The 22,035-nt window shown below is 56.8% G+C and overlaps 1 protein-coding gene across 1 annotated transcript in view; it reads left to right on the top strand.

Moving 5' to 3' along the window:
- Positions 1-12,587, top strand: part of LOC133277471 (hydrocephalus-inducing protein-like) — a 51,025-nt gene extending 38,438 nt beyond the window's left edge. The window contains exons 26-43 of the mRNA XM_061469312.1: positions 573-750; positions 1,224-1,354; positions 2,068-2,201; positions 3,084-3,220; positions 4,041-4,168; positions 4,256-4,597; positions 4,846-4,995; positions 5,733-5,960; positions 6,123-6,233; positions 6,399-6,557; positions 7,124-7,404; positions 7,755-7,974; positions 8,725-8,937; positions 9,664-9,827; positions 10,127-10,277; positions 10,526-10,756; positions 11,368-11,592; positions 12,059-12,587. Coding sequence (XP_061325296.1) covers positions 573-750; positions 1,224-1,354; positions 2,068-2,201; positions 3,084-3,220; positions 4,041-4,168; positions 4,256-4,597; positions 4,846-4,995; positions 5,733-5,960; positions 6,123-6,233; positions 6,399-6,557; positions 7,124-7,404; positions 7,755-7,974; positions 8,725-8,937; positions 9,664-9,827; positions 10,127-10,277; positions 10,526-10,756; positions 11,368-11,592; positions 12,059-12,517 — 3,642 coding nt within the window. The 3' untranslated portion in view covers positions 12,518-12,587. The remainder of the gene's footprint in view (positions 1-572; positions 751-1,223; positions 1,355-2,067; positions 2,202-3,083; positions 3,221-4,040; positions 4,169-4,255; positions 4,598-4,845; positions 4,996-5,732; positions 5,961-6,122; positions 6,234-6,398; positions 6,558-7,123; positions 7,405-7,754; positions 7,975-8,724; positions 8,938-9,663; positions 9,828-10,126; positions 10,278-10,525; positions 10,757-11,367; positions 11,593-12,058) is intronic.
- The last annotated feature ends 9,448 nt before the right edge of the window (positions 12,588-22,035 follow it).

Raw genomic sequence — 22,035 nt, 5'->3', positions numbered from 1 at the left:
TGAGTGCTGAGCTCCTGGGTTGTGCCATCACTGGAGCATCACTCCATTCCAGCTTGTCGTCCTGCCTGGGTGTCTCAGAGCTGGAGCAGTGTTCCTGCCTTGGTGCCCTTTTACAACGGGAAGAGGAAGCCAAAGGGCCAAGTGGCTTCCACCTTCCTCAGCGCCTGTGCGTCTGAGGGATGAGATGCTGATGTCCTGTCCTGCAAGCTGCTGCCAGGAGCTGCTGGCCCTGCTGGAAGCACAGGCCCTTCGCTGCTCTTCCAGAGCAGCTGGTGCAAAGCTTTGGTTTGTTGTGCCTGGCTCTGGCTAGCAGAGGGTAAACCCTGTCAGCAGAAGAGCTGTGCTCATGCTGAGCAGAGGGCAGCCTTGCGAGGCCTCTGAAAGACATACTGCATCTTGGTGTAGGAGACTGGGGCGTTTGGATCCAAGAAAGCTGGAGGTAGTGATGTCTGATATCAGTTTCCTTATGTATGAGAACCTGTCTTGCCTTCTCAGCGTGTCTGTCATGTGAGCCATCCCCCCACTGAATCCTCTTTGGTACACTCCCTCCCTCCCTCTTCTGTGCCCTGCAGGGTTACGCTGAACCTGGCAAGCAGCAAGTGCTCAAAGTCTATTACCTGCCAGGAGTGCCTGGAGTCTTCTGCAGGGCTTTCCAGATCCAAGTGGGTCACCTGGAGCCAGAGAAAATCACGCTGAAAGGAGAAGGGACCTTTCCCAGGATCCACTTGGACCTGCCCAGGAACATCAAAGGTGAGCACTGCCTGTGTGCTCGCCAGGAAGGTGCCCTGGCTTTCCCTCGTGCCATATGCCCATAGGGCAGCTCACAGGCACTTCCAGCAGGCCTGGAGGTTTCAGGGCTGTCAGGCAAACTCAGCCCTCTGGTTGCTTCCTTAGTCTCTGGCAGACAAGCCCATGTGGGCTTTGCCGCAGGAACCATCCTGCACAGCTTGCCAGAGGTCTGGGAAGATGATGGCTGGGCAGAAAAGCTTGGGAAAGCTGTAAGAGAGGCCGGCAGGGATTTTGACAGGGTTGGGTTTGCATCCCGTTTGGTGGCTGAGATGCACCTGTGTGGCGAGAAAGACGGGTGGGGGTGAGAAGCAGCAGGATCTCCTTTCCCTGCATTGCTGGAGCAGTTTGTGTCCGGGTGTCGGGGGAACGGGGCTTCTCGTCTTGCGTGGGATTTGTGCTGCCCCACTGCTATTGGTGGTGTTCTGCGCTTTCAGGCAATGCCAAATATGAGAAGATCCTCCAAAAGGCCAAAGAAAAGGTGGACAAAGGCAGACAGAGAGAGGAGGCCATTGCTCTGGGGGAGGCTGTGGCAGGCGAGCCCCGCATGGACGACTCGGGCACCGTGGTGAGTAGAGCTGCTGCCCTGTCCCGCACGTGCCACCCTGCTGCGTGTCACTGGAGCCCCTGCGCCCCACGGCACCTGCCCAGGGCCCTGCTGGCACTGGGGGCCTCCCTGCACAGCCCTGGCAACGGACTGTGTCAGCTCAGCGTGCCCCGTGGGCTGCCCGCCTCTGGGAGTTGTCCCCAGCTCCTGACTACCCCAGGGAGATGCTAAAGGCTGTGCTCAAGCAGTTGGGTTTATGGGGCTCTGAAGGACACACAGGTCGGTGCAGGGGGGTTTGTTGCTCACCGGCCAAGCCCTGCCAGGTTTACTGAGCGTAAAGCGGCAGCCTGAATGCCCCCTGAGGCTGTGCTGTGTTCTGTCATCTCCAAGAGGCTCCAGCTCTCTCATGGTTCCCTTTGCAGGAGAGCTTTTGTGCAAGCTGCTTTGGCACTGACTGGAGGCAGGGCCATACTTGGAGCTTTGGAAGGTTTCTGGCTTGCCTGTCCGTCTGTCCAGATCAGCTTTGATAAGTGGGCAGGCAGAGGTGCTTGAGTTCATTTCTTTGGAGATACGATCCTGCCTGAGAGAGCAGGGAGTGTCACAGACACTGAGCAGTGAGACAGAATGACTCCGTCGCCCCTCTCAACAAGAGCAGGGTGGGATCCTGCACGTGAGACAAGCTTGTGCCTTGGGAAGGACCTCTGCTAACCAGCCCCTGTGTTTACTTTCCTCAGTGGGATGCTGAGCTGCAGATGCAGATGGAGGAGATGCTTATTGAGGAGCATGCCTTGGAGCAGCAGAAAGCTCTCACGTCCCGTCCTGCGGAGGACACTGCCTTTCACCAGCGTGTACATCGGAGGCTTCTCAAGTTAGTAGGGACTCCTGTGGCCTGTCTCCAGGGGCCCCGAGGGTAACAGCCAGCAGTGCAGCCCTGCTCCTGAGAGCTCTTGTGTCTCAGAGCTGGAAATAGCTGAAGACTTGAGAAAGGGCCTGATGCTGGGAGCTACGATGTGCTCCCTGTGGGCAGCTCGGTGTTCTCACTTGCACAGTGCTACCCTGAGCTCTGGAGGTGCTCCACTCCCCACAGTTGCTGGGTTCTGTTCTCAGAGCTGAGGGGGTGCAGAGCAGCAAGCCCTTCCAGACAGCACAGGCACCGCCCCAGCTGACCAGCTCTGAAAGGGGCATCTCAAAGCTGGCGTCGTTGCGCCAAGAGGGGTCTGTGCTAAGCAGGAAGAGCAGGGAATGGTCCAGATCCCTTATGTGCTTTTCCAAGTGGGATTGCCTGCAAAAAGACCCTCTCAGCAGTCTTGTAAGCGTTGGTTACTGCATGCGATAGTGTCAGGTGCTGCTTTGGGGACAGATGTGGTTGCAGAGCAGTGGAGGTATCCTCTGCAAGGAAATCCTATGACAAGGTCCTGAAGCAGTTTCAGGCTTGGGCCGAACACCCGTTTAGTGGTTTCACTGAGACCAGTGGAGATGCAGTGCACTTCTCTGCAATGGCTTTTCACAGCATAGGAACTGTGTCCAGTACCCACTTGAAACTCAGCCGAAGATCCCACTGGTGGCTGATAAATCCTAGGCCCTGCACTCCCCATGATTTAGCCAAGTCTTATTACTGGGTGCTCAGGCCTTGGGTTTCCTGAGCTTGGGTTGAGCTTTCACAGCAGTGAATACGCAATTATCCACTCCGTTTGCTTCTCCACCCCACGCCATGCTGGGCTTTACTGAGTGTTCTTACTCCTCCTTTCAGAGCTGAGCTGCCCGAATACGTCCTGGACCTTGGCTATGTTGTTCCCGGTGACATCCACACACGCATCGTGAAGGTCACCAACACCGGGCACTTCCCTGCATCTTTCCATGTTGATGGATATGTCCTAGATAACACAGGTAACCAGTGGTGGAGAGGCTTCACAGGGGCTTGAAGGAGCTGTCTCTGACACATCAGCTGAAGCCATTGGACATGGGGAGATTTGAGTACTTCCTTGGATAGCTTTTTCCTCCTTAGTGCCCCCCTGCTGGGTGCCCTGTTAAGAGCCTGAGTTGTGGCGATCAGTGCCCAGAGACCTGGTCCGCGTGTGGCTGCCCTAAAAACTCATTGCAGGGGCCAGAAGGGCTGATGCCCTCGACCGCCTCTCGGCCTCTTCTGAGTTTCTTTGTGCACTCTGAGGGTTTATGTTGCAAGGAGAAGGCCCCTCTGTGGTTCGGAAGTGCTTTGCTTAGAGTTCATAGTGCTCAGCCTTTCCTGAAGGGATCCCCCATCTTCTGTGGGATCTTCTGCTGTATCGAAACAGGCTTCCCAAAGAGGCCTTGAGGTAAGGCTGCAGCTCCGTCACGTGGTGACTGCTGTCTCTGAGGGGTGGTCAGGCATCTCTCCTAAGCCGCTGTCCAGGGAACAGCAGAGCATTCGGTATCTTAGTTGGAAATTCTCCTTTGGAGAGGTCTGTGCATCCTTCCCTGAGATGCCCGCTGAAGAAATTGCTGGAGCTCCTCAACCAATGTGGTTCATTTCTACCACGCAAGCCCTGGGTTCTGGCTGTGAAAATCCTTTTGCTTTGGGCAGTGACAAGGGGAGAAGAGCAGCTTCTCTGGAGGTGCAAAGGAGTCTTTCACGGAGCTGCCAGCCAGGACAGCCCTGTGGCCTTACCGTGCTTCTGATGTTGCTTCCTGTTGCTTGTGTATCTCAGCTGCTTTATTTTCCTGTGTTCAGGCTTCAGCGTGTGCCTGGACCGTGTGAAGCGCCTGCCCTCCTGTGAGAGCAAGACATTTGAAGTGTGCTTCGACCCACAAAGTGCCAGCCGGCCTCTGGGAAAGGTGGATGTGCTCCTGCCCATCAAGGTACTCCAGCTTCTGGGGCAGGCAGCAGGTTGGGCACAGCAGCGAGTGTCAGCCGGGCTCTCAACTGGATGCTCTGTCCTTCTCTAGGTCAGAGGAGGCCCCACATCGCAGGTCCGCCTCCGTGCCATCGTGGCTGAGCCGTCCCTCAGCCTCTCCAGGGACAGGCTGGAGTTCTCCGCTGTCCAGTGTGGGCAGTGCCAGGAAGAAACCATCCAGCTCCACAACACGTTCCAGGTCCCCTGTCAATGGTCCATCAGCGTGAATGAGCCTGTTAAGGAGGTAAAGCGCAGACAAGGTGTAACACGCAGCTTCTCGGGTGGGTTGTCTTTGCCTCTCTTGCCTTTCCTGCCCCTCTGGCTGCCTGAGCACTTGGGCTGCAGCTGGCTTGAGGGAGCTTTTGAGGGTACAGAGCAAGGCTGGTTCACCTGGGCCTGTTGACTAGCTGATGCTTCACTTGCCTGCCATCTTCACCCATTCCTCTTCCTCCTCTGAGGACACTGCCTCCCCATCTACCTGCCCTGCCAACACGTTTGCCCTCCAGTTCTAGGCAGTGGTGGCCACGTCTGGGTGGGATGAGGGTGCTCCCTGCACCGTGCCAGCATGTCGAAGCACTGCAGGAGCCGAGGCTCTGTCCTCCCAGACCAAGGAGACCTCACGCGAGTGGTTTCTGTGCACAGGTGAACAAACATCTGCCGGCGAGCGAGCATCAGAAGCTGCTCGAGGAGATGAAGTCTGCGCCCTGTGGCTTCGAGGTGCTGCCGTCAGCTGGAACGCTCGCTCCAGGACAGCAGTGCCATGTCCAAGTCCGTTTTTCACCCACGGAAGAGGTGAGATTGGAGGGTGTCACCCCCAGGAGGTGTGGCAGGGCAGTGTGGTAAGGGGAGGCCAGCAGAGGGAGCGGGGGATGAGCTCTGCCTCCACATGGAGCTTTCTGCCAGCCCTGTGCCCACCGTGCCTCAGTTTCCCCTGCACATTCCCACGCAGTTCGGGAGTCACCTTAAATGATGGAGCATTGCCAAAGGCAGTTTGCATGTGGACACCGTGACTTGGAAACTGGCAGCGTGTGACAGGATGGACGCAAGTGCTTCCATGGCAGGGGACAGTCCCAGGGATCTTTGAATTGCTCGTGGAGATTTCACCGTCTCGTGTCTGGCTTTGACCAGAGCCGAGCACTGAGCAGAGAAGACGATCCTTATTTGTGTCCAGTGAGAGCGCAGCTGCCTCTTTCACACAACTGATGTTTGCCTGGTGCTGCAGTGCCAAGACTGTGTCTGAGAAAGCAGACCTTTCTGATGAGCGTTGCGCTCCCCCATGACTAGGTGAAAACCTCTGACAGCGCATTTTAGATCCACCTGGTAGCCAACTCTCCAGTTACAGTCCACAGCAGGACTCACCGCAGTTACTCAGAGCCATGCAGATGCTGTAGCCCCTGCTCTAAGTAAATACCTCTTTTGGGTTCAGCTTAGAGGTGCTGACAAGACCCCTGAGCCTGGGGCGACTGTTGACTTGGAGGCGCTGTCACCTGGGGCTTCACGGAGGAGCTTTCTGTGCTGCTTCTTTGCAGAAGTGCTACCGGGGCGAGCTGCACATCCAGATTTGCCAGAGCAGCCAACGCCTCCAGGTGCCGGTCTTGGGACGTGGTCTGGAGCCACGGCTGGAGTTCAGCCCCGCGGAGCTCGAGCTGGGACCGCTGCTGCCACAGAGCCATGGGGAAGAGGGGACAGTGGTGGTGAAGACCCCCTGTGAGGTTTACTCGCTGGAGTTTGACCAGCAGCGCCTTGCTGAGGAGCAGGTGAGAGGGAAGGTCTGTGCACACTCCTGTAGATTCCCAGCGCTCCAGCATTCCCAGGCTTGTGCCAGGGAGACGGGGGGATGGCTTGGCTGGGGAGTCTGTTCACGTAGTGAGGGTCAAGAAACTCATCCTGTCTATGGTTTCTCTTCCCTCTCTGCGCAGCTCCTACGGACACCGCAAGGTGACAACAGCCACAACAGCTTGTTGCTGCCTCCCTGTGCCCCGGCCGGGAAGCTGACCGGTGAGGCCCAAGGAAGGGGCATAAAAGTGAAGGTGAGATGAAATCTAAACGCTAAAACTCCAGGTGGCAAGCAGCATGTTTTACTCATTTCCTCATCTCTTCCCCAGCCTACCATGGTTTGGGTTTCTGCCAGGAGAGTGGCAGAAAACCTTTTCTCCTTCTTTCCTTTTGCTTGATATCGGTCCCTGCCGCCTCAGGTTGACGTTGTGGATCCACCGGGAAAGGTGGTGAAGCTAGGAAACGTCTGCATTGGGCAGACGGTGAAGAAGATCGTCACCATAGCCAACAAGAGTGCAGCCCCTCTGGCCTTTCAGCTCAGAGTCACATCCACCGCGCCAGAGTTGCAGGAAGCTGGGGTAAGGCCCTTTCCTTCTCCGCAGAGCACTTTGGTGTGCCTGCAGGGGGCGATGAGGCGCTGTGGGTGGGAGCTAGTAGCCAATGAGAACTGTGGGCTGCCCTGGCTGCCTGTGCCTGCCCTGTCCTCCCTGCTGGCACTGCTCTGCCAGCAGATGCTTGCAGTGTGAATGCTTCAGCTGAGCTGGGTGCCAGGAGACCCGGAGAGCCAGAAGGGAGAAGGCGGCACAATTCCTCTAAGCTGTTTTAGACACATACATCAGGATGCAGCCATGTATTTTAGGTGTGGAAAGGTGAGGGAGGTGAATCTTGCAAGAGGGAGATTTACAGCTCTGTTTGAACTTCCCTGAAAGCTTTAGAAGACAGAGCTGAGCTCAGCGTGACCAGGTGGACACGTGGCAGAAACACCTTTGGTATTAGCTAGGAATGCCTAGGAGGGAATGAGTGGGAGTGGGGCAGTGTTGGTGGGGACAGAAGAGGAATTGGAAGCCTCTTCCGTGAGTCTGATGAGGGAGGCTCCACAGCTCGCTTGCCAGATGAAATAGTCTGCCTTCATTTCTTGGGGTAGGTTCTGTGCTTGAAGCCCAGCAAGGAGCTAAAGCTGAAGCCCAGAGGAGACAGAGGCAAAGTGGAGGTGACCTTCTCCCCGAAGCGCCCCATCCAGCCGTTCAGCGGGGAAGTGCTGCTGGAGTGCGGCGGGCTGGCGCGCTCCCTCTTTGTGGTGCGGGGCTCCTGCCAGGGCAGCCTCGTGAGCTTGGACCAGGAGCAGCTCAGCTTTGGAGCCGTGGTGCAGCAGAGCTACACGTGGCGGCGCGTGGTCATGCGGAACGCGGGCGTCACAGGAGTCAGGTAAAGCAGAAGCCCGCCCCCTCTGAGGGCTGAGAGCTTGGATGAGGGTTGTGTGGGGCCGTAGTGTGCCCAGATAGTTCCCCTGTGCTTCTCCATCCCGGTGGAGAGTTGTGCAGCCATGGCCGTGCAGTCAGGCCCTAGAAGTTAGCAAAAGGGTACAAGCCCCCTTGCCTGTGGGTGCAGTGGGTCCTGCCCAGCCTGAAGCCTTATTGCCAGGTGGCTCAGCATCAGGCCTGAGATGTGGTGGGAAAACCCACAAGAGACTTAGAGCCTCACACTCAGACTTACCCTGCCTTCAGAGCTCCCCGTGGCTAATCCTTCTTTCCTGTGCTTGTGCTTTCCTGGGCAAGGTTTACGTGGGACGTGGAGAGCTTCAAGCCGGACTTTTCCATCAGCCCCACGAAGGGTTACATCAGCCCAGGGAGGGATGTCCCCTTCGTTGTGACCTTCCGCCCCTCGAAGCTGAGCCAGGCTGTCCAGTACGAGGGGCTGCGGTGCTTCATCCAGGGCAGTGAGGCGCTGCGGCTTACGCTGTCAGGATCCTGCGTGGAGGCCCCTGGCCCCAAAGAGGTAACGCAGCAGGGACAGGATGGGCCCCTGGAGCCCAGCATTTGCACCACATCTCTCGCAGGGCAGGAACTGAAGGACACTTGTGAGCACAGACTTGCTCGTGCCAGAGTATCCCAGAGAGAAAGTGCTGGGCAGGATTGCCAGAATTCCTGAGCCCTCTCATTGCCTTTCTCCCCTGTTCAAGGTGCTGCTCCTGCAGTGAGCAGCTGGGCTGTCGTGGCTCTGCACTGCAGCATCCATGCCATGGGAACACCCTGCCGGGCTCTTCTGAGACCCTCCCCACAGAGCCACCCCGCTGGATGCCGGCACTGCACCCGCAGCCACACTTCTCCCCCCTGCCGGGCCAGGGCTAGGGCATTCAGCAGTAGGAAGGGGCAAGGCATCTGCATCCAGCCCCTGGGAGCGGGCAACTTGGCAGCTGTTGGCTCTTGCTCCCAAAGAGAGCGTGGAGGTCCTCTTCATCCTGCCCATGAAGGAAGGGGCTGTGTGGCTGCAGATCTTGTCCTTGCACTGGAGTTTCCTTTCAGGACTCCCCGTTTCCTTTCAGCCAGCATGCGAAAGGCTTGTTCTGCTCCCTTCTTCAACAACAAGCAGCTGGATTTACTCCAAAAGCTATGGCCAAAGTGTAATTTTTGCACGTGACAAGGGAAAGCTGCTCCCTGTGCTCCAGGTGCTGGTGTAGAGCCAGCGTGAGAAGAGTGGGAAGGGTTGTGGGTGCGAGCCAGCAGCCTCTGTGCTCCTCTGTTCCAGACCCTGACTTTCAGCTGCAGTGTGCGTGAGAGGCAGAGCCAGACCATCCTCCTTTCCAACCCAAGCAACGAGGCCTGGACCCTGCAGCCCATCATTGAGGGGAAGTACTGGAAAGGGCCTGAATTTATCCATCTGGAGGCCAGGCAAAAAGAAAAGGCCTACCAGGTCACCTACAGACCCCTAAGCATGAGCTCTGAGAACAAGAAGCATCAGGTACGTGAGCTGTGCCAGCGTGCTGAGCCTGGTGGCACGACCCTCGTAGCTCCCCCTGCTTTGGGCAGGAGGCTGGAGGAGATGACCTTCAGAGGTCCTGTCCAAGCTGAAGGTGTCCTGTGCTCTCTGTTGGAAGCTGGGTTTTGTGGTGGCTGGAGGCCAGGCCCGGGCAAAGGGCAGACGGGAACTGGGGAGTGACCCCACAGGTGTTGGAGCAGCTAAGCTAACAAGGCAGGCTTTCTGAAGGGCAAGAAATGAAGTTTGTTCTGCGCAGCTCCTGGTTGCTGCTTGTGGCAGCCCAGGGGGCTCAGAGACCCCCATGCTCAGTGCACAGGCTGCACAGGCTCTCCAAGCCCTGGGCACGACCACTTCTGCCAGCACCACCTGGCTGGTGTCCTGCAGCTTGCAGGGAGCAAGAAGGGCAAAGGTGCCCTGCAGTTTCTCAGTGCCCCCCTGGCCGTGAGCAGGCAGGTGGGAAACGAGAGAGATCTCTTGACAGTCATGCAGGAGCTTTGGGAGGAGCCCTTCCTGCAGGTCTCAGGCTGGGCACATGGGGGTGACTAGCCCCTCTGCAATGTTTTCTGTGCCACGCCAGCGACAAGCTCCTAAATGAAAGGGGTCAGTTGAGAAGGGCTCTGGGGTGCTGGAGCTGCTCCAGTGAGAGCCTCAGGCATGGAACTGTCCCGGGGTGCTGCAGAGCCGACTTGTCCTATTCGTTGTCTGTAGGGCTCCATCTTCTTCCCCCTGCCGGACGGGACAGGCTTACGCTACCACCTGGAAGGAACTGCTGAAGCCCCCCGGTGTTCAGGGGCCATTTCCCGGCAGGTTCCATGCAGGAGTTCCCACACGGAGCTCATCCCTGTGTCCAACTGGCTGCACAGCCCACAGAGGTGAGTCCAGCCCAGGAAGTCTGGTCCCATCAGCAATCCCTGCAGCAGCACAAGGAAGGAAGCTTCCAGTGCCTGGAAGCGCCTTCCTGGAAGCTTTTCCCTCTCCTTGGCCATGTCTGGCCATCCCCACGTTCTGCCTGTGCAGAGCCATCCTGGAGGGCTTTCCTCCAAGGGGGATGAGAGCTGGCGCCCTGTGCCTGAGGCACTGAGGATGAGAGGGGCTGTATTGTACCCCCACAGGATGGGTATCCTAGGCGAGTCCTTTCTGTTGACCTTCACTGCATCCTTCTCACCCACAGGCTCCTGGTGGTTATTGACATGCTGAAACCAGAGAACGTGGAAAGCAGTTCTGTGCTGCAGGGGTGTTCCTACATTGACGTGCCAAGCTCTGCAAAGAAGGACTACCAGCTCACCTTCTTCTCCTACAAAGAAGGAGTCTTCAGGGCAAAGGTGAGTGAGGACACTGGTCTGCAGGGCCCTTCAAGGAGCTGTTGGCTCACCGAGAAGCTACACGCCTCTTTTCATACCTCCGTGTGCACGGGTCCTATGAAATAGCACACGTGCTTTCTCTGGTCTGGCACTCTTCCTCGGTGGGTGCTCATAGCCATTCCTGGAAGCAGGGCGCTGAGCTCACTGGGCTCTTTTGGGTCTATTTTCATGTGTGCAGTGAGCAGCACTTGCCTTTCTGTCTGATTCAGGTGACCTTCCTCAACGAGACAACCGGAGAGTACTTGTTCCACGTGGTGACTTTCAAGGTGACGGCTTCGGGACCCATCGGCACTGTGAAAATGAGCACCGCTGTTCGGCAGAGGGTGTCCTCCACCGTCAAGGTGGACAACCCTCTGCCTGTCCCGGTGACGTTTGACGTCACCTGCGAAGTGCCCGACGTCAGCGCTCCACAGCACTTTACTGTTCCTGCACAGTCGAAGGTAGGAGCAAAGCTCCTCCGGCTCACTCTGCTCTCCCTGCTCCTGGCTAGAGGGGGTGCTCTTGAAGGGTGATGCCTGAAAGGAGCCCTCTGGGGCTTCTTTCCGTGGTGGCAGCTCCCTGCCGATGATCTAGAGAGGGAGCAGGGTGCGAGAATATCCCCAGTGGGAATCCTCCTGCGCTGGTGGAGTCTGCCCTGCTGCCCCCTGTAACACGCTGCCACTGGGCCTCACGTGGCAGGTCCTTGTGCCACGTGCCCCTCGTTCAGTGTGGTGCTTCTAGCTGTGAGTGGCTGCAGGACAAGCCTCAGCCCACGGCCGGGTTGTCTGCAGCCTGGATTGACAGGAGGCGGTGTGTGCCCTGGGGCTTTCTAGGGTGGGAAGCTTCTAGCATGATGCTGGAGGGCTCTGAGCTGTTGGGATCTGTCCCTAAGTGAACCGTCTCCCAGAAGGAGCAAGGCTGTGCCCGAGAGAGAGGGAATCAGAGCAGGGAAGGCGGCACAGCCTTCCAGCACTGCCTGAGCACAGCAGGGACCAGCTGCCCCCTTCTCAGGCTGGCGTGTTCCCTGCCTCTGCCTGACGCAGTGGCTTTTTCCTTCCTTCCTTCCTCCCAGGCGGATCTTGTCTTGGAGTATCAGCCCCTGAAAACGGGTGAGAGCACCGGGCACCTGGTGCTCCAGAGCAGCGACTTGGGCTCTCTGTCTTACAACCTGCAGCTGAAAGCCATCTCGCAGAGGCCAGAGAAGCCCGTGTATTTCCGCGCCACGCTGGGCTCCCGTCAGACCATCACCACCAAAATACGGAATTTTGCCCAGCAGAAGACCGAGTACCTGCTGCAGGTGAGCCCGGGCTGCCGGGGCTCTGGCTGGCAGGCAGCTCCTCTGGCCAGCACCAGCCCTCTCCACCAAGGGGTCCAAGTGCCTCTGGCTTGGCCTGGCAGAGCCAAGGTGGCCACGTGAGCCCAGGGGTCTTGCCACTCGTGTGGGCTTGTTGCCAGCTGCACTGTCCTCCCGTGTGGGCGCGTGTCTGCTGCCCTGGTCGGAGCTGCTTTTGCAGGCCCTGTGGTGCCTGGGCTTGCTTCCCCCTTGCAGCCCAGGTCTGGCAGTCAGGGGTCTTGGGGCTTGGGTGCAGGGTTGTCCCTGATGGGCACGTTTGCACAGTTGTCATGCCCATTCAGGGCAGGCACTCACCAGGGGTGTGGTGTGGGTGGGAGAGGCCAGGGCCAGGGGACCATCGTGTTCTTCCCGAGGTGCTGGCTCTGCTGTTGTGACCCGCCCTCCATGGTCTCTTGTCTCCCCTGCGCAGACCGACTGTGCCGACTTCCAGACGGCAAAATCCATCAGTGCGGCACCTGCTGGCGCTGGGGGCTCGGACCTGAGCGTGGAAGTGACCTTTGAGCCCTGCCAGCTGGGCGAAGCCAAGGCCACGCTGCAGCTCAGCTCCGCATTGGGCGGGCAGTACCGCATCCCACTCATCGGCCTTGCACTGCCCCCTGAAGCCCAGGGCCCCTTCCTCATCCCAGCCGGCGGCTCCACCTCCATCTCCTTCAGGAACGTCTTCCCGAAGGCCACGGCGTTCCAGTATGCAGTAAAGCACCCGGCCTTCACCGTCAGGGCCCCCGAGATGCTGCGCGCCAAGAGCAGCACCACCATCACCGTCTCCTTCAGGGGCGGCCGGGCTCCTGTCACCAGCAGGCTGGTGGTCTCTTGCCCTGGGGGCTCCTGGATCTACCACCTCCGGGGCCTGCCCTCCACCCTCAAGTGACCAGCTGCCCGCGGCCCTTCCCGCCACGTTCGTGCTCTCTGGAGCAAATAAATTTCATTTAAATCCCTCCCACACGACGTCCTTGTCTCTAAACGGGAGAGACATGAATTTGCTGGATGGACAGCCGGTGGACAAGGAATTGGCTGGATGACTGCGCACAGAGAGTCGTGGTCAATGGCTGAATGTCCAGCTGGAGACCTGTGACGAATGGAGTCCCTCAGGGGTCGGTGTTGGGGCAGACCCTGTTCAACGTCTTTGTCGGCGACACAGACAGTGGGATCGAGCACCCTCAGCAAGTTTGCTGACGCCACCGAGCGGTGTAGTGCAGTCGATGCGCTGGAGGGAAGGGATGGCATCCAGAGGGACCCGGACATGCTGGAGAGGTGTCCAGCCTCATCAAGTTCAACAAGGCCGAGTGCAGGCTCCTGCCCCTGGGTCAGGGCAATCCCAGGCACAGCTGCAGGCTGCGCAGAGAAGTGATTCAGAGCAGCCTGAGGAGAAGGACCTGGGGGTGGGAACATGAGCCGGCTTCAGCGTGCGCTTGAGCCCCGAAACCGCCTGTGTCCTGGGCTGTATCACCAACAGCATGAGCAGCAGGTCAAGGGAGGTGATCCTGCTCCTCTCCTCTGCTCTCATGAGAACCCCGCGCGGAGCACTGTGTACACTTCCGGTGTCCTGAACAGAAGGACATAGAGCTGTTGGAGCAAATCCAGAGGAGGGCCGCCATGCTGCTAAGGGGGATGGAGCAGCTCCTGTACAAAGACAGGCTGAGAAAGTCGAGGCTCTTCAGCCTGGAGAAGGGAAGGCTGCGTGGAGAGCTCATAGCAGCCTTCCAGTACGTGAAGGGGGCCTACAAGGATGCTGCGGAGGGACTCTTGGTCAGGGACGGTAGCGACAGGACGAGGGGTGATGGGCTTAAAGTGAACTGGAGGAAGTTCAGGTCAGCTAGAAGGAAGAAATTCTTCACTGTGCGGGTGGTGAGGCCCTGGCACAGGTTGCCCAAAGCAGTGGTGAATGCTCCATCCCTGGCAGTGTTCAAGGCCAGGCTGGACGGAGCCTTGGGTGACACGGTTTAGTGCCAGGTGTCCCTGCCTGTGGCAAGGGGGTTGGAACTAAATGATCTTAAGGTCCTTTCCAACCCTAACTATTCTCTGATTCTCCGATTCTCTGACTGTGTACATCAAGATCCCGTGGACTGAGTTGGTGGGGAACTGGAATCCAGCTGTTTGGAAGTATCCCCCCAAAAATGTGTGCGCACCCTTCCGCGCAAAGGCAGGTCTCTGAACTGAAGGAAATGCATGTCCGGTGGGTCCTGATGCCCCATATAGGCTGGAGCTTTTTTCTTGGCAGACACAGGGAGGTGATGGGAGAAAGGATGCTTTGATAGCAGCTGCTCCTTCTGTTAACAATAAAGGATGCGGTTTGGCGCGTCTGTTATGATTATTGTTATTATTATGCCTACTGCTTAATGGCAGGAGTTTCAAAGTTAGGAATGGCACTTGTCCTTTTAATGGTGAGAATGCTGCTTTGTCCTGTCTCTCTTTTGAGCCCAGGTTTCGGAGAGAAGTGACACTTAATTTCTGTTGTGACTTTTGGCATATGTAAGGAAGCACAGGAGGAACGTGTTTAACTTTGGGGAGATCGTCTGATGACTCCCACCTTCGCTGAGGCTGCCAGGTTTTGGCAAATGTGGTTTGGGGTGAAAGCTGATGAAGTGTCTCAGTATAAGTCGGTTGTGATGTGCCCGAGAGTCGTGCAAACTTGAGGTCAGTTTAGTTTTGCAGCCCTGCTGTTGCAGGTTTCCAGTGAAGGACAGATATGTAGGCCCGGTGATTAGCTGTGAGCGACATGATTTTTCTGAAACCAGAAGTTTTTTTGGAGCCAGCGTAACATTTTGAAATCAGTTGCCTGAGGCTTGGATGAATTGGGTACTCCTCTGAGTGAAAATGCTGTGGGGATTTTGTTCTGAGTTGCATTAAAGCTGAGAGATGTGCTGCTTGTTTTCACTGATTTTGTGCCATGTTTAGAGTCGTTTGGCTGTGCTAAGGTTGAGGACGACCGTGACTGTGTGGTAACTGTAAAGGGAGATGAAAGTTTTACGTGATTCCGGGAAGCAGGGAATGTCCATGCTAGGAGAGATTTCACATTGCTGGACACATCCCTGCACAGTCCGTTTGTGCGGAGGCGTTAGGCCGGGGACACGCAAAGTCTCTTTCACCTGAATTTTGGCGTGGTTCTGTGCTTGATCCTGCCGATGACCCATGTGGTGTGCTTTGAGGAGTGAAAGGGAGAGGAAAGAAGCATTCTAAAGCATGTAGAAATGTGGCAGTATTCCTGTCAGCTGCAAGCGCTGCTGGGGAAGCAGATGCTGGTTGCCTTTTCTCTTCTAGACGAATGACTTTCACTGGCAAGACAACTGCTGTGCTGTGAAGCTGCCAGATGGACCTGTAGGTAGACTTGGGGCAGCGGGGATGTCATGGGGGGAATTTGGGAAGGCAGAGGGAGCCCATGGTGGCAGCAGGGACCGAGCAGGGCTTTGGAGGGATGTGGCGGGAGGTGCTTGTGTTGCTTCTCTCTTCAGGAGCAGCTGTTTCAGGCTTACCTGGATGATGACGGTAACGAGAGAGGGGTTTTGTTGGGCCTACGTCCCCAGGAGGGGTGCACTATGCCTGCCCTTTGTTTTCACTTTGTGCCTGGTGTTTCTAGGCCTTGAAATTGTGCTGTGGGCTCAAATGGACAGTGAAGTCAAGGAGGACGAGCGCAGGATCAGTTCTCAGGGAGACAGGAGGTGTGTAAGTTGTGGTGTCTCGTAGCTTTTGTGGGAGACAAAGAAGCCTGGTGGGCCAGGAAGAGCAGGACTAAGGATTGGCATTTCTAGAGGATTCTGTGCCTTCAGAGCTCTCTGTAGATGTCAGCCAGTTTGTCTGCTGCCGTGCAAGTGCTGCTCGCTGGGGAGGAGAAATCCTTCTCTGCCAAGTGGATGCTCCTCCCCAGCTGCATTTCAGCTCCCTTTGCCAGGGAGGCTGGAGAAAGGGCTGCCCTGATGCGGCTGATTTTCCTTGCCCTGTTCTGGTTTTCTTCATCAATAGAGGGCGCTGAAGACACCAGCTGGATGCTCGGTGCCCTTCCACGTCCCTCTTGAAGGTGTTTAGGTGGGTGACCGAGGCAGGAGGCAGCAGCTGTAACCTGACTGCAGATGTGATGGGCATCGAAGCCCACAGCAGATCTGGACTGTGAAACCTTGTGTCCCCCGTGGGACAAGACCTTGCTTGTAGGCAGTTGCTGGAGAAAAGCTGATGTGTCATAAAGGTAGACGTTAGTTTTCCTGCGCATTATCGTCTGTTCTACCCGCCAAGCTGAGGTGCTTTTCTGTCTGCCTTCAGGACTGCTGCAGGCACCTGTTTTAAAGACATGTTGGTCCAGGCAGCGTGCTGAAAGGTAAGTTAAGGTTTGTCAGCCATGCTTGTTGCTCCCAGTGAGTTAGTCTGGTAAAAGATACCGTTTTCTGCTACGAAAGCTCATTGCGTATGTTGTTTGAGGTGTTAGAGAGGCTGATTACAGAGAGAGGGGGTAGATCAGGCTCTCCGTAGTACCCACAGCACTGTGTTGGGTGCGAGTTGTTTGCCAGCCCTTGTGACTCTGCTGCTCCCAAGCAGGTAGGGCTGGCCTTGCCTCACAGGTAGGAAAGTTGGTTCCCTGTGAGATCAACCCCCTTGCCTGGTGCCTGGCAGAGCTGTAATTAGACAAGCGCAAATTTGTCACCTGCTGTGTCACCCTTGGTCCATCCACCTCCCCTGCTCTTGGAGTCCCTGTGCTGCTTTGTAAGGGAGAGTTTTGCAGGGCTGCCCTGGGGACAGGAATGAAGCAAAGGCCCACCCCCACAGGAAGGGTGGTGGCTCTGTGAAGCTTCTCTTATGTTCTTGGGATTAGGACATCACCTGGGTGTGCTGAGGCTTCCTGGAATGCTGGAATACCCGAGCTACAGGCTGGGAGCTGGGAGCGTGAGATTCCTGCAGGCCCTGCTGGGGATCTCAGCTCCCATACAGGGACTTTGCTCCAGGGTTTGCTGGTGCTGGGAGGCAGAGGCATGCTGGAAAGAAAGGCTTTGGGCATCGTGGCTCTTTGGGCCAGCACAAGCACCCCTTGCTGTTTGCAGGGACGGGAGGCTTCCAGACAGTCCTCATGTGTCGTCTTTCCTGATGGCAGACAGGAAAGGACTGTCCTTTCCTGACAAAAGGAGCTCTTCTTGACCAAGATTTCGTCTGCTCCTGCTGTCTGTTGCCCACCTGAAATCCTCCTTGTCTCCCGATGGCCTTGTTGTCCTTCCAAGAGCAGCCAGTTGTGCTCCTGCTGCAGTGGGGAGAGGGATGGAGTCAGGATGGGCCAGTGGCTGGCAGCCTCCGGCTTCCTTTTCCGTTTCCATCCATCCCCTCTCTTCCCTTTTAATGAGAAGACTTCCCAGTGTGAGAGGAAGTCACCAATGGGGTACTGGGGTCCTTGCTTTCATCCTTGGCAGGGAGAGGCTGCTCAAATGAAACCTGCACCCCCTTGAGCTGCTCCTGTAACAGACCTTGTAATGGGAAACAAAACCCCTGCAGTGAGGCTGACGGCTCCAGATCGAGTGGGTCTGTCCTGCAGCTCTGAGCCTTGAAAGTCAGAGATGCTTGTGTCGATGGTCACAGTTGCCAAGGTGGCTGCTCCTGACCCACTGGGTGCCTGTCTTTTCATCTTTTTATCCTCTTTCTTTGGTTTGTTTGTTTGTGTGGTTTTGGGTGTGGCTGCTGTCTTGTCTTCTAAAATCAAAGCCCTGGCTCGGGTTGCAGCCCAGGAGAGCCTCTGCAGGGCTGTTCTTTGACAAAACTCCCAGTCTTTTTGGCAAAAGACTTTCAGGTACAAATGCAGTCAAAGAGCTGGCTAAGCAAAAGGCAATGCAGTGGTCCCTTCTTCAGCGAGCAGCGATTGCTTTGGGGTTTGGCTTGAGTTGAGAGGGTTGTGGCTGTTGCATGGTTGTAATGGGCCTGTGAAGGCACCTGCCTGGAGCAGGTAAAGCCACATTCAGCTTTGCTTTTATTTCTTGGTGCCTGCTTCAGTTTGGAAGCTCCTTGCACAGCAGGGCTGGTGCCTGCAGCCTGCCCAGCAGCTCTCAGCACAGCGTGTGTGCTGCAGGGAGCTGCCCTAGCTGCCTGGGAGCAGCAAGAGATAGGCCTGTCCCTGCAGTGCTTCACAAGTGAGAAATAAGGCAAGCTGCTCCTTTCACAGCTTCTGAAGAGCCTGTGGGGCTTGGTAGCTGCTGGGCTTGTGCCCAGTGCTCCTGTGGGCTCAGGTTGAAAGGCCCGTCATGGGCTGGGCTTGTCCCCTCCCTGTGTCTCCTGGTCTGATCTTTCTCTCCCTTGCTTCCAATCACAGAAGCACATGCTGGTGTTTGAAGGTGCCTCGCAGCAGAAGTGGTAGCCCTGCTGTGGATGAGCAGCTTGCTGTGAAGGCAGGAGCCAAGGAGAGCAGTCCTGCTGCAAATGGAGCTGCCAGGGGATGTCTGAAGCTGCAAATGCCAAGCAAGCTGTGATGGAGCAGGTAAAGGCCGTGCTTGCTGTTTTTTCTCTTGGTCAGGAGAAGGTGGAGGGAAGGAGCGCCTGTGGCACTTAGTGTGGCCCTTGGAGCTGACCATGGGAGGATCTTGCTGGGCTGTAGGTGCTGCTGCTCAGGCTCTGAAGGAAGCTCTGTATCTCGGGAGGAGGAGAGGAGGACCCTGTACTCCCTAGCCTGTAGTGTCCTGTGGTGCTGGGTGGCATGGAGAAGGCCCTGGCAGGAGGGGGAGAAGAGCTGGGTGTGAGGGAAGAGAGGCTGAGCCCTGCTCTGCCTGTGTGACTTTGACTAAGCCCTGGTCCTGCAGTGTGGGGGTACTGAAGGATGTTTCTGTCCTCAGTATCGTGGTGACTTAGATGGTTTTTAGCTGCCAGTGGAGACACGAGGCCAAGGCAGTTAGGGTGAAGGCAGTGTCAGCCCCAGGAGCGACTGTCGAACCATTCTGTAAGTGCAGAGTTCTCAGTGCCCCTGACATCTGTCCCCTTTCTTGTTTAAAGTGAGACGTGGTACCTTGCGGAATTGGGCCTGAACCTCCGTCCCGAATGCACCCATCTTTGTGTGCACTGTCTGCTGGCAGTCACAGCCTCGGCTGCTGCCCTGCTCGTGTCAGAGATTCCCCCCGAACTGGGAGTAACTTCTTGAATGTTCTGAAATTTACACAAAGGGTTGCAGCTGCTGGGTTAAATGGTTTCCTAGTGTGAAGGGAAAAGAAAACCTTGGGTTGGCTATTAGGGGAAATTCCTTCCCAGAAAGGGCTGTCAAGCCCTGAACAGGCTGCCCAAGGCTGTGGTGGAGTCACCATCCCTGGGGGCATTCAAATGACCCGTAGATGCGGTGCTCCAGGGTTTAGTGGTGGACTTGGCAGTGCTGGGTGCGAAGGAGCTGGTGTTCGGGGGAGCCTGAGCTGGGATGGGGGGCAGTGAGTGAGCGGCTGCATGGGTCTGACTTAGCGTCTGGCCTTAAAGCACAACACTGGGTTAGACTTGCTCGTAAGGGTCTTTTCCAAGCTAAATGACTCTTTGAGTCTCTGAAATGACATCCAGGTGCCAGGACAAAAGAGGTTAAAAGGGAGCTGCAAAGTCAGGATCCGGAGAGCAGACGCCGGGAGAGGCAGGTGGGAAGGGACAGTAGTAGTGTAAGGACTGAAGGCAGGAGGCGCAGTTGTGAATGGTGGCATGTGGAGCGGGGGAGCCTCCAGCAGAGCCTTGAAGGGAGCTTGGGCTGTCTCAGTGTCGGCTGGCAGTTGAAGGTTATCAAAGAAATAGCAGGAAGCTCTACTACTGGTCTCCTGTTCATTATCTCAGCTGTGGTAGAGCTTTTGTCACAGGTTTCCTTTCCTTAGAGAGCTTCTGTCTTGGTGCCTTCAGCACACAAGGGTGCCACACCTGAGGTGTCTTTGCCTGAGCTCTCCAGTTTCCACCTGGATTCATGGCTGGACACGTTCATGCGGGACATGTTTTGGAGTGTTTCCAGAGGCTGGCTGCCTGGAGAGCCAGTTAGCACTCGGGGCTCCTATCCTCCCTGAGTGGGTTGTAAAGCCCCAGCTGGTGCGTGTTGGTTTCAAACTGAGGGCTCCACGTTCCCCGCCAAGCCGATGTGAGGATTTGCTTTGCGTGTGGCCGAGAGTCTCACGGATAGCTTTTGTTTCCGGCAAACGCTGTGCGGCAAACGTGTGAAGCTCCTGGCAGCTGAGATGCCCCGGGAAGTTGGGTGGCCTTGGCTGGTGCGTGTGCCCGTGTGCGCAGGCTTAATGGGTCCAAAGTCATCGATGGGTGCTCAGCAGGGCCAGCGAAGTCGGAATGAAATCGTTGCTTTGTAGTTAGTGTGGAGGCTTTTTTCTTTCCTCCTGAAGCAGAGAAATGATTGTCTCCTCTGCAGTGTATAAACCAAGTGATCTGACGCTGACGGAGCGTGAAGAAATGCTGCTGTGAGGTGCACTTGAATCCTGCTGCAGGCCTTCACTGCGGGGAGACCTTGAAGGCGTAGGGGGGCGCTGCAGGGATCTGCGAGGCTGTAACTTTAGCAAGGCCCTGCAGTGGCCGTGGAAGCAAGCCAGCAGAGGAGAGACAAGGTGGCCGAGAGTGATAGCGAGAGAGCTGGAGGCAGGAAGCACGGTCCCCACTCCAGGCTGGAGCTGGAGAAATGCCAGAGCCACAAGTGGTGGCGGCCTTGGTGTGGAAGCGGTGCGGGGGGGTGAGCACCTTCTTGACAGGGCGTGTGGAGCTCGCCTATTGTGACGTAGAGGGGAGCTGCTGCTGTTAAATGCGAGCAGCAGCCGTGGCGCAGTCAGAGCAGGAGTTGCTCAGCCGCTGAGACAGGAGCAGGCTTGAGCTACTGTGAGGCTCTGAGCTCTGCTTCCTCGAGGCGCTGGTGAAAGCCTGCCCTAGGTGGCAAAGGCAGAGCATTGAGGAGAGGGGCTGGGCAGCCCAGGTCCACGCCCTGTCCTTTGCTGCCCAGGTTCCCCTGGCTGTTGGCAGCCCAGCAGCAGTTATCTTCTGTGCTGGTGGGCAACAGCCACCCCGAGGCGTCCCTGGGCAGCTCCTGTCCCTCCAGCTGCCCACAGCTGCCGAGCAGCGCGAGGGCATTCAGGAGCCAAGGCTGGGCCCTGCCCGGAGGAATCCTCCAGGAGAAGCGTGAATCACCCGTCCTCAGGTAGCGTCTGGCCCTGGGCAGCAGGGAGGAGGCGGCTCCGTTGGCAGCAGGGATGGGGCAGTTGTGTGATAGCCGGCAGGATTTAAATGTCCCTGGGCTAAGAGCAGGGCTGGGCAAGTAGAAGGGCTTGGAGGGGCTCTGCAATTGCCGTGCAGCTTGCAGTGATGGTAGAGACTTGGAGCTAGGCTGTAGGTCCTGCAGCAAAGGGAGCCTTGGCTGTCTGAGGTGGGGAGCAGGGAGCCACGGCAGGGGGCGGGGGGGGCTGGAGGGGTGCTGTGTCCTGGTTGCTGCTTTGTCCTGCCCCTGCACGGAGATGTGCCCCGTTGCTCCGTTGTGCTCCTTTCCTGCTCCTCTGGGAGGTTGGTCCCTGCGGGCTCTGCGGCTGTGGAAGAGCCTTGCTCCAGGGCTCGGGGGGAAGCTGCTGGGCTGGCTGGGATGTGGAGGTTGGAAGCCCTCTGGAAATAAGCGTTGTGGGGGTGACGACAGGTTTCCTTTCAAGTGAAGTGAAATCACAGTTTGGAGAATTGGAACGAATGAGCCCGTTACTCTCAAGACCCGGTAAGAAACCACTCAAATCCAGATCAATGTTGGATCATCCCCGTTAGGTTTCTCCCCTGAAAAGGAGTTATTTCCACCTCTAAATCCCAGCTCTTGCTGCAGCAGGGCCTCCTGTCCATAGGGTGGTGCAGAGCTCTGGTGTTTCTTGCAAGAACAAAAGGGAACGGTAGCCTTGTTTCCTGAAGCTGGGAAGGGCCCAGCACCACAAACACGTGCAGTGCTGTAGCTGCCTTGGGAGTAAAGGAATGAGGTGATTGCATTGCCTTGCAGAGCGTGGGGAACAGTCGAGGGGCAGGGAATGGCCATCTTTGCCTAGATGCTGTCTTGCTGTGTGTGCGCAGTAAGTGCACGCAAGAGAGGTGATGTGGAACACAGGGAAGCGGGAGGGAATATCATCCTGGATTTTACTTAGATTTGAGCTAATTGCTCATGTGCCTTTGATGGTTTCCTGCTTTTTTCCTGCTGTGACAGCCTGGAATGCCTGTAGGAAGCCTCGAGTTTGGGTGTTAAGAAGCGGAAATGAGGGCGTCCTTTGACACAGAGAAATGCTCTTGGGCAGTGGGGTGATTTGATGCCTGGAAGGAGGCGTTTTTTGCCAGATAACCTTTGTACCTTCAAGCAGGCAAAGTAGCCTTGAGAAACTCTAGTTCTTAATCAGGGTCTTGAGCTGTGTGCTGCGTTAGTTAGAAACAGGAGCAGGCTCCTTGCAGAAAGGGTGAGAAGTG

This window comes from Pezoporus flaviventris, unplaced genomic scaffold, assembly GCF_033815535.1.
Source record: "Pezoporus flaviventris isolate CSIRO_AGI_PZ_B2104156 unplaced genomic scaffold, CSIRO_AGI_Pfla_v1 ptg000056l, whole genome shotgun sequence".
Taxonomy (NCBI): Eukaryota; Metazoa; Chordata; class Aves; order Psittaciformes; family Psittacidae; genus Pezoporus; species Pezoporus flaviventris.
The sequence above is the reverse complement of the archived record's forward strand: the minus strand, read 5'-3'. Positions and strand labels throughout refer to the sequence as shown.